This window comes from Sinohyriopsis cumingii, chromosome 17 (assembly GCF_028554795.1).
Source record: "Sinohyriopsis cumingii isolate HCF-2022 chromosome 17, ASM2855479v2, whole genome shotgun sequence".
NCBI classification, from domain to species: domain Eukaryota; kingdom Metazoa; phylum Mollusca; class Bivalvia; order Unionida; family Unionidae; genus Sinohyriopsis; species Sinohyriopsis cumingii.
The window spans coordinates 30,513,025-30,530,728 of NC_142977.1; the positions used below are offsets into that span (position 1 = coordinate 30,513,025).

General features: G+C 37.9%; 1 protein-coding gene across 3 annotated transcripts in view; it reads left to right on the forward strand.

The window, feature by feature from the left end:
* Positions 1–10,399: 10,399 nt before the first annotated feature.
* Positions 10,400–17,704, forward strand: part of LOC149778350 (heat shock 70 kDa protein 12A-like) — a 62,501-nt gene continuing 55,196 nt past the window's right edge. The window contains exons 1-2 of one of the 3 annotated variants that reach the window (XM_089939173.1): positions 10,435–10,554; positions 15,838–15,948. Coding sequence is in view for 2 of the 3 variants with exons in the window: in XM_089939171.1 (XP_089795297.1) it covers positions 10,552–10,554 (3 nt within the window). In the remaining variant the exon portion in view is untranslated. Of the gene's footprint in view, positions 10,555–15,837; positions 15,949–16,843; positions 17,366–17,704 lie in introns of those variants that run through there. The other 2 variants (XM_089939171.1, XM_089939172.1) reach the window with 2 other exon arrangements.

Genomic DNA, 17,704 nt, shown 5'->3' on the forward strand with positions numbered 1-17,704 from the left:
AAGGACGAGAAGGAGGATGAAGAGGAAAGGATAAGAATGAGAGAATGGAACGAAAAAATTGAAAAGGAAGAAGAAAATGAGAAGAGGAAGAAAGAAGAGGAAGAGAAGCAGAAAGAAGAGAAAAAGAAGAAAAAGGAGGAAGAAAAGAAAGAAAAGAAGAGAAAAAGTGTAGGACAGAAAATAAGAAGCTGGTGGAGAAATAGAAGAAATTAGAAGAAGAAAACCAAAGGCCCTTTTCAGGGCCACTCATAGGTCTCGAAAAGAGATAGACTTTAAATTTCCTACCCTTTTTTTTATTTTTTAAAAAATAGAGACCCCTCCCTGTTTCAATTTTACATAGACCCTATACAGTCCCAGGGGTTTTGTCCATGTTAAATTTACATAGACCCTATACAGACCCAGGGGTGTTAATGTTAAATTTACATAGACCCTATACAGTTCCAGGAAAGGTCTGTAATGCTAATTCCCCTAGACCGTATACAGTCCCAGGGGTTTTCTCCATGTTAAATTTACATAGACCCCATATCGTCCCGGGGGGGGGGGGGGTCTGTAAGGCTAATTCCCATAGACCCTATATCGTCCCCTTTCACTACTTAGAGATTATTCTCTGTGCGTGCATATAACGTAGATAATATTAATACTTAACCTATCCAGATTTCCATTCGTGGCTATCACATCAAGGCTATCAAATTATTATTTTTCTAAGTCAGATAGATATAAATGGCCAACATGTAAAGCGCTTGAACGTGCATTGCATAAATAGGTAGCATTACCAATATAATACCACCCACCCCAATCCCAATATATTTCATTAAAGCGTTTTAAAATACTTATACTGCATGACGGGAAAGTCGGAATATTCCAAAATGTTTAAACTTAATGTAAAACAACGGTAAAACACAATCGATACCTTTTATTAGTTAAATAAGTCATCTCTTTCAATTAGAGCACAACTGTACATTAATGTAATCTCTCACATACCTCCACCCCACCCCTAGTTTATGGACTCCGGTGACATTTTAGTTTTCTTTATAGGCTGTACATTTGTTTCTCAGTACTGATCGTTCAAGTGTCTCCAGATTATACCTTTTTTAAAAAAAAACGTTCACAGTTGAATTTGCGGTGAAGCTCATGTTATAGGTTATCCGGCATTTTGTTCGAGATGATTGACTGTAAATAAAACACCGTGCAATGGGTCATAGATTTCACTTCCGTGCGAGCATTGGGAATCAGAACACAATTAATTTTACTGTATATTCTCTACATTTGTTTCTCAGTACTGAACTTTCTGCTGTGTCCTAATGATAATAAATCATATCTCATTTTAAAGTACCTTCAAAGATAAACTCACAGTGAAGTTCTTGTCATAGTTTCACCGGCATTTCTTTGAGATGCTGGACTCTAAATAAAGCAATGTGCAATGGAACACAGATTTCACTTCCAGATCATCACCAAGGCCGTATTACTTACAGTGCACTGTTGCCGATACAAAAACAGACCGTAAGCTCGTATTCTGAAAAAATAAACATTAACTTTACATTCATACCAAGAATGCCTACATCTATCTGTTGTATTACCACCAAAAGGAGACAGGAAAGCATGCTCTAAAAATAGACTGGGACTAAATTCGTGGGTACTGAACCGGAACTATTAATTCTGATCCGATTCCTAACAGGCCAATTTTTTTGTATGGCCAATTTTGTCAAACTTTTATATTTGCATGCCACAACTATTTCAACTTTATACATGAAGTATGTTTGAATTCCCTTGGAAACAAGACATGTGCCAGTAGTCAGATAAAGTGCTCCTGAGGTACCAAACCTAAATTTTCTATATCTTCCTTAATTATATGATTTATTCAAAGCAGTAAAAACCTAATTTTAATACCAGATGAGGCCTGTCTGAAAATATGTTTGACATTTAAAAATATTGATAACGTAAATTTTAATGAAAATTTAAATAAACATCTAAATTTAGAAAGTAATGTTAACGAAAAATTAAATTTTCATACGTTTTAAAATTCAGTTTGACAAATTTTAGACAGCAGAGTTGACTAATGAATGGTTTTTAAAACAAATGGTAGTTTGGGTAAGTACAACTGATAACATTTTTCCAGGGTTAGTAAAGCAAGATAACTCATAGTTATTTTTGCAGAAAATTGTAATATGTCTGTCCAGATACACATAGGTGTACATACTAAAGAAACAATGACAGGTGCTATGTTCCAAATTTACTGTGTAATGTACTTAAGCGGCTGTTCGTATAGCGCACGCAAATTTAAAGTATTGATGGGACCACTGCCATGTTTTATAGCAAAAATGCATTCCACTGTAATGTCAATATCCACAAAAGGCGACATTGTAATAGGAAAATACCGTTCCAGGGAGGCTCTGCCTTACTGAACAATGGTGCTGGTCTCTCTCATGAAGACCTAAGCCATGTCTTTGAAGTACTATATATCAGCTAACAGCTGCCTCGCTTGGCGCTCAGCATTAAGAGGTTAGTGTTAGGACTGGTCGGCCTGGTGCCAGGATAATGTGACTGGGTGGCACATCATGCTACATGTCTGCGGCATGATGCCCCAGTGCTAGATATCACTATAAACTGTCACACTGCGGACATCGTAGCGATATGACAGAAAAAAATGTTAAAGCTACGTTAAAAATTCAAATCACACACACACACACACTATATATATATATATATATATATATATATATATATATATATATATATATATATATATATATCAGTGTGGTGATATGAACTAATCTTGGTCACTTATTGCAGTACACTGCCAATTGTCCTTTTTGAAACCTTGCTATCACCACCGGACTACTGGAGAGCTTCCAAACTGGTCCAACTCTTAACACTTTGTTCCAGATAACTATATGCACTCTTATTCACGTTGAAATAACACTTTTGGATATTGCAAGTGAATACATCCAAATGTGGCCACACAACTATAGGCACCAATAGATCCTACATCATCAACTAACTGTGAAATTCTGATCCCCAAAACTTATAAACAAGGATGGAAATTTGCATATGTGGGACATATACAATGTACTTGTTAAGCTCAAATGTGCAAACGTAATTCGAATGATCTATTTGAACATTTTTAGGGTATTTTTAAGAGTGTTGGTTACCAATTATTAAGTTCAATGATTCAATGGAATCAGATATCAGCCGATACTACAATACCGCACTCTGTCAAAGTACTAATTTCAAATATGTTACCACACAATGGCATATTCATGATTAAAATAACATTTTGGGATATTTTCTGTGCACACAGCCATAAATGTGCCTTACAGATTCACTATAGGTACAATGTCAGCCTATATGATGTACTGAATGTGAACTTATGATCCCAAATATTCTAAAAGATATTTGCTCATTTTGGATATATAACCATTTTAAGATCAGTTGTACAAAGTTAAATTCAAATAATCTGTTTGAATATTTCTTGTGTAATCTTTATCGTGTCAGATAGCAATTATTATTAGTAAATAATTATGCATAAAGCAAAATGGTTCATTAGAATTTATATAATATTAGCTAGGTCACAATGCAGCACTACATCAATCAATGTCTTAACCAAACTTAACAATAAGATAAAATGCATTTTGTATTCAACTTACATCATTTTGCTGTTGTCTTACATCCAAGGGTAGATATACCTGGGGAAAGTATATGTCATCCCTTTGACATTTCTTTCATTATGTGACAGTTTAAAATGATTTAGGCGACAATTTGACATATATGTCCTCTCATTAAATACCACATAACTATGCAAACAATTACTGAAAGCAATGCAAGCAGATATGTGTTACTCAGGAAGTCACCCCATCATAAACACATAAATTAACTGCTTGGACCCATAATAAATAGTTTGAATGACCTAAATGCAGAATACCCAATCACTACCAAAATGAGAGGGGAAAGATGCTCTAAAATAGACTGGACTGGAAGTAATACTTTTCACCAGAGTCCATACGTAATGGCTGAAAATGACGTCACAGAATACTGACACTTTAAACAAACGTTCAGTCCTTTGTTTTAATTGACATACTTATGACTACTAAAACGAGAAGGCCGGAGAGGACTAAGCTGGAAATTACTGGCTCAGTGTTGTTTCTTTCTTTATAATGCATTTTTGTATTACTTTTGCCATCTCGAATTTCTCCATATATGGCGGCCAGTATTAATGGTGGAGGAAGAACCCGGGAAAACCCCAGAAAGAACCACCGACCCACGAGAAGCTACTGGCATGCTTTCTCACATACCTACATTGGCTGAATCTGAGACTCGAACCGGCGCAGACAGAGGTGAGATGGCAGTGATCCGTAACGGAGAACGCTTTAGACCACTCGGCCACTCGGGGCCCCATCAGAGAGAGAGAGAGAGAGAGAGAGAGAGAGAATGATACATCGGATAAATCAGTAGTACACACATATTTATATATTTTTGTGATATAACTATATTGCAAAACAATCACGAAGGCCGTGTTTGCTAAATGAGATAATCTCAAGACAAAATTTGCAGTAGCAGTAAATTTGACTGTGTTAAAAGGTAGAAAACGTCAGTTGAGGTGCTTTGTATAATCGATATTAAAGTGAAATTTTAAAATCAGCGAAGTTCTGCGTCCTCTAAATGTAGTATCATTCTGATTTCACATTTCTACGTCCACGGCGTTTGCAATCCCTTCGCCCCATAATTGTAGGAATATTTACTGATTCAATCAAAAGTGCCTCCATGATGGCTATTCAAGCACTGATGTAACTGTCACTGTAACATTATGGAAACTAATATTCAAATGTTTTTCATCAAAGTTGAGCCACGTTTACTTGTTCATGGCTGTGATGATTCTTGTGATATTCTACACAAGAGTTGTGCCTGAAGTGGTTCCATGTGCAATGGTGTTGAGTGCTCTATATAACGTCGGTGGGAACAATTCGTAGAAGGTATTCTACCAGATTTGTGTCTAGCTACCTTGTAAGAGGTGCAGTATCCATTGTATGTAGTGGGAAAAAAAACTATATTTACTCTCTTCTCAAGACCGGCTGAGCCGGATTTTATTAATCTTGGTCTCATCAATTATTAGGACATGTCCTACAAACACGTTTCCTGTCTTTGCTTCCCCAGGGCCGGATTAGGTCAAGCGTTGTCTTTCTTCCCAAAATTTCGAAAGGACCTTGATATTCCTCGAAAGGGCTGCAAAGTAAAAGTCTATGTGTCAATTCACTCAAAGTGTGTGTGTGTGTGTGTGTGTGTGTGATTAGGATTTTTCAAACCTAGCTTTAAAAAATTTCCAATTATATCGCCACGATGTTTGCAGTGTGACAGTTTATAGTGATGTCTAGCACTGGGGCATCATGCCGCAGACATGTAGCATCCTGACCCACCCAGTCACGTTGTCCTGACATCAGGCTGACCAGCCCTAACACTAACCTCTTAATGCTGAGCGCCTAGCAAGGCAGCTGTTAGTATCATTTTTATAAGTATTTGGTATGACTCGGTTGGGGTTCGAACCCGCGACCTCCCGCATCCGAAGCGGACGCTCTAACCACTAGGCCAGCGGAGTACTCAAAGTGTGCATACTCCCCAATAAAAGTGCGCAAAAATAAAACGATGGCCAAATTCCAAGTGACAAATGACTAGGTTTGTGTACGTGTGTGTGTGTGTGTGTGTTTGTGTGTGTGTGTGTTTGTGTGTGTGTGTGTGTGTGTACGGTTTCTGTTTGTATTTTTTAGCGGGGGTGGGGTGGGCACTGGAACATCCCTCCCTACAATACGGCCCTGTTCGCCGCAACACTGGTTTCATATTGACTGTGTAGATCTGTTTTCAACTTGCTCTTTAGCCAACTGTTAGAACTTGATAGGCATCTTTCTTATGATTTAGTACCACAAAAATTTGTTCGATATGCTTTCCTTTGTCACGATAAGGATTCCGTTCAGCTAGGTGGAAGTACGAATGAGTCTTATCATCAGGTATGGCTATTATTACTAATATATAAACAAAAGTTTCATGAATTTCTCTCCGAACACGCCCGATATCAGGTCAAATATGACAGGTCGTCTTAGTCTGATCGCCTTTATGATTTATACAAAAAATCCCATTGTACCATGTAGTCCATCTAACGTTACTCAAAGCAGAAACACAGTTAAATAACGTGTCAAATGAAAAAATATTTCAACTAACTAGCTGGAAAGTATCCTGACATATGTATCTTTCAAATCAAGGTACTAGCTGGAATGTATCTGACATAATTATCTTTCAAATCAAGGTACTAGCTGGAATGTATCTAACATAAGTATCTTTCAAATCAAGGTACTAGCTGGAAAGTATCTGACATAAGTATCTTTCAAAATCAAGGTACTAGCTGGAAAGTATCTGACATGTATCTTTCAAATGAAGGTACTAGCTGGAAAGTATCTGACATAAGTATCTTTCAAAATTAAGGTACTAGAAATAAGGTATCTGACATAAGTATCTTTCAAAATCAAGGTACTAGAAATAAAGTATCTGACATAAGTATCTTTCAAAATCAAGGTACTAGAAATAAAGTATCTGACATAAGTATCTTTCAAAATCAAGGTACTAGAAAGAAAGTATCTGACATAAGTATCTTTCAAATCAAGGTACTAGCTGGAAAGTATCTGACATAAGTATCTTTCATAATCAAGGTACTAGAAATAAAGTATCTGACATAAGTATCTTTCAAAATCAAGGTACTAGCTGGAAAGTATCAGACATAAGTATCTTTCATAATCAAGGTACTAGAAATAAAGTATCTGACATAAGTATCTTTCAAATGAAGGTACTAGCTGGAAAGTATCTGACATAAGTATCTTTCATAATCAAGGTACTAGAAAGAAAGTATCTGACATAAGTATCTTTCAAAATCAAGGTACTAGAAATAAAGTATCTGACATAAGTATCTTTCAAATGAAGGTACTAGCTGGAGAGTATCTGACATATGTATCTTTCAAATCAAGTACTAGCTGGAATGTATCTGACATAAGTACCTTTCAAAATCAAGGTACTAGCTGGAAAGTATCTGACATGTATCTTTCAAATGAAGGTACTAGCTGGAAAGTATCTGACATAAGTATCTTTCAAAATCAAGGTACTAGAAATAAAGTATCTGACATAAGTATCTTTCAAAATCAAGGTACTAGAAATAAAGTATCTGACATAAGTATCTTTCAAAATCAAGGTACTAGAAATAAAGTATCTGACATGTATCTTTCAAATGAAGGTACTAGCTGGAAAGTATCTGACATAAGTATCTTTCAAATCAAGGTACTAGCTGGAAAGTATCTGACATAAGTACCTTTCAAAATCAAGGTACTAGCTGGAAAGTATTTGACATGTATCTTTCAAATGAAGGTACTAGCTGGAAAGTATCTGACGTAAGTATCTTTCAAAATCAAGGTACTAGAAATAAAGTATCTGACATAAGTATCTTTCAAAATCAAGGTACTAGAAATAAAGTATCTGACATAAGTACCTTTCGAAATCAAGGTACTAGAAATAAAGTATCTGACATGTATCTTTCAAATGAAGGTACTAGCTGGAAAGTATCTGACATAAGTATCTTTCAAATGAAGGTACTAGCTGGAAAGTATCTGACATAAGTATCTTTCAAAATCAAGGTACTAGAAATAAAGTATCTGACATAAGTATCTTTCAAATGAAGGTACTACAAATAAAGTATCTGACATAAGTATCTTTCAAAATCAAGGTACTACAAATAAAGTATCTGACATAAGTATCTTTCAAAATCAAGGTACTAGAAATAAAGTATCTGACATAAGTACCTTTCGAAATCAAGGTACTAGAAATAAAGTATCTGACATGTATCTTTCAAATGAAGGTACTAGCTGGAAAGTATCTGACATAAGTATCTTTCAAATGAAGGTACTAGCTGGAAAGTATCTGACATAAGTATCTTTCAAAATCAAGGTACTAGAAATAAAGTATCTGACATAAGTATCTTTCAAATGAAGGTACTACAAATAAAGTATCTGACATAAGTATCTTTCAAAATCAAGGTACTACAAATAAAGTATCTGACATAAGTATCTTTCAAAATCAAGGTACTAGAAATAAAGTATCTGACATAAGTATCTTTCAAATGAAGGTACTAGCTGGAAAGTATCTGACATAAGTATCTTTCAAAATCAAGGTACTAGAAATAAAGTATCTGACATAAGTATCTTTCAAATGAAGGTACTAGCTGGAGAGTATCTGACATATGTATCTTTCAAATCAAGTACTAGCTGGAATGTATCTGACATAAGTACCTTTCAAAATCAAGGTACTAGCTGGAAAGTATCTGACATGTATCTTTCAAATGAAGGTACTAGCTGGAAAGTATCTGACGTAAGTATCTTTCAAAATCAAGGTACCAGAAATAAAGTATCTGACATAAGTACCTTTCGAAATCAAGGTACTAGAAATAAAGTATCTGACATAAGTATCTTTCAAAATCAAGGTACTAGAAATAAAGTATCTGACATAAGTATCTTTCAAAATCAAGGTACTAGAAATAAAGTATCTGACATAAGTACCTTTCAAAATCAAGGTACTAGAAATAAAGTATCTGACATAAGTATCTTTCAAATGAAGGTACTACAAATAAAGTATCTGACATAAGTATCTTTCAAAATCAAGGTACTACAAATAAAGTATCTGACATAAGTATCTTTCAAAATCAAGGTACTAGAAATAAAGTATCTGACATAAGTATCTTTCAAATGAAGGTACTAGCTGGAAAGTATCTGACATAAGTATCTTTCAAAATCAAGGTACTAGAAATAAAGTATCTGACATAGGTATCTTTCAAATGAAGGTACTAGCTGGAGAGTATCTGACATATGTATCTTTCAAATCAAGTACTAGCTGGAATGTATCTGACATAAGTACCTTTCAAAATCAAGGTACTAGCTGGAAAGTATCTGACATGTATCTTTCAAATGAAGGTACTAGCTGGAAAGTATCTGACGTAAGTATCTTTCAAAATCAAGGTACCAGAAATAAAGTATCTGACATAAGTATCTTTCAAATCAAGGTACTAGCTGGAAAGTATCTGACATAAGTATCTTTCAAAATCAAGGTACTAGAAATAAAGTATCTGACATAAGTATCTTTCAAAATCAAGGTACTAGAAATAAAGTATCTGACATAAGTACCTTTCAAAATCAAGGTACTAGAAATAAAGTATCTGACATGTATCTTTCAAATGAAGGTACTAGCTGGAAAGTATCTGACATAAGTATCTTTCAAATCAAGGTACTAGCTGGAAAGTATCTGACATAAGTATCTTTCAAAATCAAGGTACTAGCTGGAAAGTATCTGACATGTATCTTTCAAATGAAGGTACTAGCTGGAAAGTATCTGACGTAAGTATCTTTCAAAATCAAGGTACCAGAAATAAAGTATCTGACATAAGTATCTTTGAAATCAAGGTACTAGCTGGAAAGTATCTGACATAAGTACCTTTCAAAATCAAGGTACTAGCTGGAAAGTATCTGACATGTATCTTTCAAATGAAGGTACTAGCTGGAAAGTATCTGACGTAAGTATCTTTCAAAATCAAGGTACTAGAAATAAAGTATCTGACATAAGTATCTTTCAAAATCAAGGTACTAGAAATAAAGTATCTGACATAAGTACCTTTCGAAATCAAGGTACTAGAAATAAAGTATCTGACATGTATCTTTCAAATGAAGGTACTAGCTGGAAAGTATCTGACATAAGTATCTTTCAAATGAAGGTACTAGCTGGAAAGTATCTGACATAAGTATCTTTCAAAATCAAGGTACTAGAAATAAAGTATCTGACATAAGTATCTTTCAAATGAAGGTACTAGCTGGAAAGTATCTGACATAAGTATCTTTCATAATCAAGGTACTAGAAATAAAGTATCTGACATAAGTACCTTTCAAAATCAAGGTACTAGAAATAAAGTATCTGACATAAGTATCTTTCAAATCAAGGTACTAGCTGGAGAGTATCTGACATAAGTATCTTTCAAATCAAGTACTAGCTGGAATGTATCTGACATAAGTACCTTTCAAAATCAAGGTACTAGCTGGAAAGTATCTGACATGTATCTTTCAAATGAAGGTACTAGCTGGAAAGTATCTGACATAAGTACCTTTCAAAATCAAGTACTAGCTGGAAAGTATCTGACATAAGTATCTTTCAAAATCAAGGTACCTGCCTAATTACTACTACCGGTACATTTTCCTTTAAGACCAATATATATTAGACCCACTTAGTGCCTCTTGATTTCATTTTACTTTCATTTCTTTTGTTTAACTAGTGCTTCCTTCTTGGAAATAATACATTAAACAATGAAATGCATTTGGATAAGACCTGTCAGCAAGTATGAAGAATAAGAACGTTACGACTCGTACACTTGTAAGACAGTTATAATTTTAAAGTCATGTGATCGCTTGACACTCGAACGGGTAACTATGTTTAGACTTCCAACATAAGAGACGGAGAGCGATTGCAAGACACGACTTGGGTTGCAATATGGTGAGTATGAACCTATTTTAATAGATTAATGCGAAGAATAATGTACTGTTAAAAAAGTAAACTAGAAAACAAATCTTTAAATTTAGTGATACTTACACAGTCTGTCTTAATCATGACTGTATATAAATCGCCGAAGGCAAACTTAACCTGTACCCTTGCCAACCATGAGGTTCCGAAAACAAGATTAGACACGCACAGTTGAATGACCGATACCAGTAGAGGACTTCAGCTGATTACTAAACGAGTCATTCTAGAAAGGAATGTTGTTGTTGTGGGGTTTAACGCCATTTTTCAGCACACGATAGGCTATACATGGCGGCCAGTATTAATGGTGGAGGAAGAACCCGGGAAAACCTCCGGAAAGAACCAGCGACCCACGAGAAGCTACTGGCAGGCTTTCTCACATACCCACATTGGCCGTCTAGAAAGGAATGAAGATATCGATACAATGCGCGCGCATGTGTACATTGAGAGACACTCTGTGTGTGTGTGTGTGTGTGTGTGGAGAGAGAGAGAGACAGACTGATACATAAGGTGAATCAATAGCAAATACATATTAAATCTACTTGCCTTTTTATGATATAAAAATGGAAAAACAAAAACGACATCGTGTTTCCTAAATGAGAAAAAGGAGATAAACTCGAATAGTAGAGAGAGAAAAATTTGAAATAGCAGTAAAATTTAGTATTTGAAAAAGTAGAAAAGTCAATAGAGATTTTAAGTATCATATATAGTAAAAATGTGAAAGTTTAAAATGCCATTGATGGGAAAATGTCTGCATCCTCAAATTTTAGTATCAGTCTGATCCCATATTCCTACGTGCATGACGTTTGCAAGAAAACCCCACCCCCGCCGACCGTAATTAGTAGGAATATTTGCTGATTTTTTTCAAAAGTTCTTCCAGTGTGGCTCCTCAAGCAATAATGCAGTTGTCTTTGTAAGCATACGGAAAAACTATATTGAAATTTGTCTCAGTACAGTTGAGATATGTTTAATTATTCTATGTAGAATGATTCATAGGGCACGCTACGCAAGAGGTTTGTCTGGAGTGGCTCCACTTGCAACTGTGTTAATTTCATAGCTACTTCTCTGTAACGGCGGTGGGAACAATTGTTAGAACGGTTTCTACCAGATTTATGACTACAGTAGTTCCATCGGATGGGACGTAGCATTCTTAGAAATTACGGGTCAAATACAAGAGACCAACTAACAATGTGGAATTTATCCTTACATAACTATCTTGCAAATCAAGGTACCTGCATAATTACTACTAGCAAGCAGTCTCGGGGAGCAGCCGAGCTTCTGCAGGAGCCTGAAGAGTCCGCTCAGACTGACCAAGTCAAACGCCTTCGTCAGGTCAATGAAGGCGATGTAGAGGGGAATCTGCTGCTCACGGCACTTTTCCTGCAGCTGGCGTAGTGAGAAGATCGTGTCTACAGTTGACCGCCCGGCTCAGAAGCCACACTGGGGCTCGGGGTAGACGCGGGGGGCTAGGGTTGCAAACGTTCCAGGGTGACACGGGCGAAAGCCTTTCCGACAAGGCTGAGGAGAGAGATGCCCCAATTGTTGTTGCAGTCGCTACTGTCTCCTTTGTTCTTGTACAAAGTGACGATGTTGGCGTTCCGCATGTCCTAGGGGATGTGCTCTGTTCTCAGTAGAGGAAGAGGAGTACGTGCAGGGGCTGGAGCAGTGTTGATTTCCCGCTCTTGAGGACTTCAGGCGGGATGCCTGGGCTCCAAGGAGCATTCCGACAAGCGAAGCAATCGATTGATTTTCCGAGTTCTCCCATGGTGTCATCAGGTATGTCTTTGTTGAGATCCTCCTGAAGTTTTCTGATGAACTGCTGTGTCTTCTCTGTGTTGCGTGCACAGCAGGTGTTGATGCGTGGGCGACCCTTCTTCTTGGCGTGGTTCAGCTTCTTGGGTAGTATTCCCACCTTGCTGGCAACGTTGGAGTGGTCTGTGTCGCAGTCGGCACTGTGATAGCTACGGGGAGGAGGACATTGGCCAGTTCTGCACGCCTGCTGATGACGAGGTCTAGGTGATGCCAGTGGCGGGAAGGTGGGTGTCTCCATGACACCTGGTGGATCTCCTTGCACTCGAAGGTGTTGGTCAACCATAGGCTGTGGGAGCAGCACATCTTGAGCAGCCGCTGGCCATTATCGTTTATCTTACCTCTTAGGTGAGAACCGAGATAGGTGGAACAGGTCTCGTGGTCAGCTCCTACTCTAGCATTGAAGTTTCCTAGTAGGAGAGGCCTTCAGTGTTGGGGATACTGGATATTGCTTGATCCAAGCCTCGTAGAACTTGTCTTTCTCCTCATGGGTGGAGCAAAAGTTTGGGGCGTACACGCTGAAGATATTGGCTGGGCCTGAGGATGTTGGGAGTCGGAGAGCAAGGATCCTCTCATTGCCTGATGCGGAGGCTCAGTGAAGGCGACTAGCGTGTTCTTTACAGTGAAGCCAACACCGTGCTGCCTAGGTTCATCCGAGGGCTTCCCTTGCCAAAAGAAGGTGTAGTTGACTTCCCTGATGGTGCCGCTGTAGACCAGTCGGGTCTCCTAACGGCAGGCAATGCCGACGTTCAGTCGGGAGAGTTCTCTGTCAATGACGACAGTCTTCCATGCGGTATCGGTCTGATGAAGGTTAGCGGTGAATCCAGGACACATGATCGTGATGTTCCAGCTTGCGAAACTAAGAGCTGGAGTGTTCTTATTTCTTCTTTGAGTCTTGCCTAATGCGCAGTTTGTAGCCCACTTGTCGAGTTGGTTCTCTACGCTCCACGCACCCAGTGAAGTAGGCAGGACATGGCGGGGCAGCACCTTACTGGCTGATGGCTGCCCAGCTTAAGGCGGACTGTAGCTGTCTAGTGAGACATGGTGATCTCTCCCACCGTCGCAAGCAACCCCTGGCACCAAGCTCTACGCCAATCGAGCTTTGACTGCAGCTTCCCGTGTTGTGCTGACGCCTTACGACGACGCTGGAGTGTCCTCTCCAGTGGAGCTACGAAGATTGGACAGGGTGGTATGGAGTATCAGCTGTTGCCCATGAAGCAGATCCCCCTTCTCCACGCAGCTGGTGGATCCATGGAAACGACGAATGACGACACAGATTGGCACCAATGGCATTACAGGAGTTGCCCGAATGACGTTGAAGTCGATGTCAGACCGCCTTAGGGACCCCTTCTCCGGATTTTCTATCGGGGTTTACTCCCTTTGCCTTTCTAGTGAGTGGGTATAACCGCAAGTTAGCGGAGGATTGCAATCGGAGTTTGGACTGACCATCTACAGCAGCGAGGCATGGACCATCTATGCGAGCTATGAGAGGAACTCAGCAGCTTCCACCTGAGATACCTGTGGTGCATTCTGCACATCCAGTGGCAGGAAAAGTACTCAACAAAGAGGTTATAGAACGCGCCAACATGAAGAGCTTGTTCTCCATTCACAGCAAGAGGCACCTTCGCTGGCTTTGCCACGTCAAGAGAATGGACCCAGGCCGCATTTTCAAGGACCTGCTATACGGCGAGCTAGCAGAAGGCACACGACTGACTGGACGGCCACGTCTTCGTTACAAAGATGCCTGCAAGAAGGACATGAAGACGGCCAACATCAACGTCAACGACTGGGAGAGCTGTGCTGACGACTGCTCCACCTGGCGCCTAGCTGTTAGACAGGGCGTTCAGAAAGCCAAGGAAGTGAGAAACACAAACCTCGCTGCAAAGAGAGCCAGGAGGACGGCGAAACAACAACAGCCTCAACAAGCATCGACGTTCACCTTCAGCAAGTGCAGCAGAGATTGTCACTCTAGGGTCGGAATCTTCAGCCACTCGTGAAGGTGCAGATAGGACACCCAACCGTAAGCTACACCATCGTCTCCCGCAGACGGACGGATGCCGAGTATATATATATATATATATATATATATATATATATATATATATATATATATATATATATATATATATATATATATATATATATATTAGATGTATGGCATTATATCCACTTAGTGCCTCCTGAATTTTACTTTCGTTTCTTTAGTTTGACAGTTTAACAAGTGTTTCCTTCTTGGAAATAAGACATTAAACACAGACGAACATTCGCGAAAGATTGGTCATGAAGTGTAAAGAAATAGATCGTTACTGTTGGTACTCTTATAAGACAATTATAATTGTAAAGTCATGTGATCGATTTATTTTTAAATAGAGAACTCTGTTTAGACCTCCAATTTTAGAGGCGGAGAGCGATTACGAAATACGACTCAGGTTGCAATATATTGAGAACGAACCTTCGTTGATTGATAAATGCAAAGAATAATGTACTATTAAAATGTAAGTTTAAAAAATATTTTAAAAAGTAAATAGCGATTGTATTTTTCGTTTTAATCATAACCGTATACTATTCGCCGAAGGCCTACATTATTTGTGGTACCTTGGCCACCGATGAGGTTCCGCATCCGAGGCTAGGCTCACACCGTTGAATGGCCGATACTAGTGGATGACTTCAGGATTTTGGCCGCAAGACCAAAATGTCTTGGCAATAAAGAAACACCATTAAATCAGTTATTTAGAGATGTGTCGTCAACGGCTGTTTCATTCTATCAATCATAACTATGTCAATTAAAGAGGTACGGATTGTTTGCTTAAAGTATCACTCTGTAGTACTGTCATTTTTAGCCATTATGTGGGGCTGTGCTTATTGCGCGTGTCGGAAAGACTTAATTTGAATGAAAGTTTGATCGAATGTGTTTGATCGATATTTTAGACAAGATTTCTACATTTTATAATAAATCTATTATTATATAGAATTGTGTTTTAGTATGCACTAATGAAACAGATAACGTCGGTAGAATTAGGTTGGAAACACAAGCAGATATCACAGTGCGCGCACCATGGGAAGCCAGGATACCAGGCTTACTCCATGTAACTTGAAGATTATTTGACCTCGGTGATAAAATGCGTTGGTTGTACAGCTAAATAAATACACGCATACCGAGAACTGAGCCAGTCATTCCAGAAAGGAAAGGCGATATACACAGAGTGCGCGGGCATGTGTATATAGCGAGTGAGAGAGTTGCATCGAGTTAATCAGTAGTTCACTAAAGGAGATAATGTTGAGTTGTACAGAGACTAAATTTGCAAAGGAAGTAAATTTTAAAGTTGTTTAAAAGACGAAGCAACACTAGAGAGACGTTTAACATCTTAGATAATAAAGTGAAATTTTAGAATATTATTGATGAGGAAATTTCTGCTTTCGAATTTTTGTACAAGTTCTTTCGATTTCTAGGTCCATGGTGTATGCAATACAGGTCCCCATCTATAATTTGGTAGGACTGTTTGCTGACTCTGTCAAAAGTACTTTCAGGATGGTTCCTTAAGAAATGCCGTATCTGTAATTGTAAGCATAAGAAAACCAATATTCAAATTTGTCTGAGTACAATATTCAAATTTGTCTGAGTACAGTTGAGCCACGTTTAATTAGTTTTGGTAGTGATGATTTTCTACATGAGAGTTTTGTCGAGAGTGGCACCAATTGTAATGGTGTTGATTTCATAGTAACGTCTTCTTTATAATGACAGTGCCAATTTTTATAAAAAAAATTGTGGGAACAATTCTTAAAACGTGTTCTACCAATTTGCGTCTAGAGTAGCTCCCTGTTCAGTGAAGTAGCTTCCTTTGCATGTGTATAGTAACCTAATTTTATTTTATTTTCAAGACCGGCTGAACCAGTTTTTGTTTATATAAAATTTAGTCGGAACACTTTTTAGGACATGCGATACAAATATGTATTTTGAGTTTGCTTCCCGGCAACACAGTTTTCATATTAACTGTGTAGGAAATATGTTTTCGACTTTTTCTCATGCCAACTGTCTTCTCTTGATTGGAAAGTATATGATGATACGGTATCCAACATCTTTGTTCTGAGTGGTTGCTCTCGCAACGATGTGTATTCCACAGAAATTTATGACATCTCATAAATTTATTTGAAGTGGCTTCCACTGTAATGGCATGGATTCCATAGTATCCATGTGGAAAACACATATATAAAAACACATATATAACTCTTTTTATCATGAAATATGACTAATATATATATATATATATATATATATATATATATATATATATATATATATATATATATATATATATATATCCATTATAATAGAACGACTTTCTTTCCAAATAATGTCTTATCATATCAGACCAATAGAACAGGTAGTCTTATCAGGGTCACCTCTCATATACAAACAAATGACAGCGTTGCACAATCGGATATATCTGCAGTTACTCCAAGCAAAACACAGTTAAACAACCTGTCGAGTTCTAGAAACATCACTTAACTAGCAGGAAACACGATATGAGATTCTTTGAAATCAAGACATCTGTCTTATTGTTACTACATTTGGCTTTGAGACCACAGTATACTAGATGTTCGATATTAGGCGCAAATTGTGCCTTTTGATTTCATTTTTCATTCAGTTCGTTAGTGAAACTAGTGCTTCCTTCTAGGAAATAAGAAATAAGACATTAAACACTAAAATGCGTTTGCAAAAGACTGGTCACCAAGTGTGACGAAACAGAGCGTCACTGTTCGTACTCATTTACGACAGTTCAAGATTTAACTTTATGTGACCTGTTGATTGTGGAACGGAGAGATACAGTTAGACTTCAACCTAAGAGGCGGAGATCGTTATGTGATCTGTTGATTCTCGAATGGAGAGATACAGTTAGACTTCAACCTAAGAGGCGGAGATCGCTATGTGATCTGTTGATTCTCGAATGGAGGGATAGAGTTAGCAAGATACAACATGGTAAGTATAAACCTCCTTGGAAAATGAAAACAATTGTGTACTCTTAAAAAAGCAAACTAGAAAACAAATTTTTAACTTTAATAATGCTTGCATGTTCCGTCTTAATCATAATTGTATACTAATCGCCGAAGGCAACCGGAAACCTGGCCACTCATGATGCTCATCATACGGGTTAGGTCACACCGTCGAATGACCGATACCAGTGGAGGACGTCAACATCTTTGAGGCAAAACCAAAATGCGTTGGCAATAAAGAAACAGCATTAAATAAGTTATTTCCAGCTGTTCTGTCACCGGCTTCTCGTTATATTGGTCATATCAGTGTCAATTAAAGTGGCAA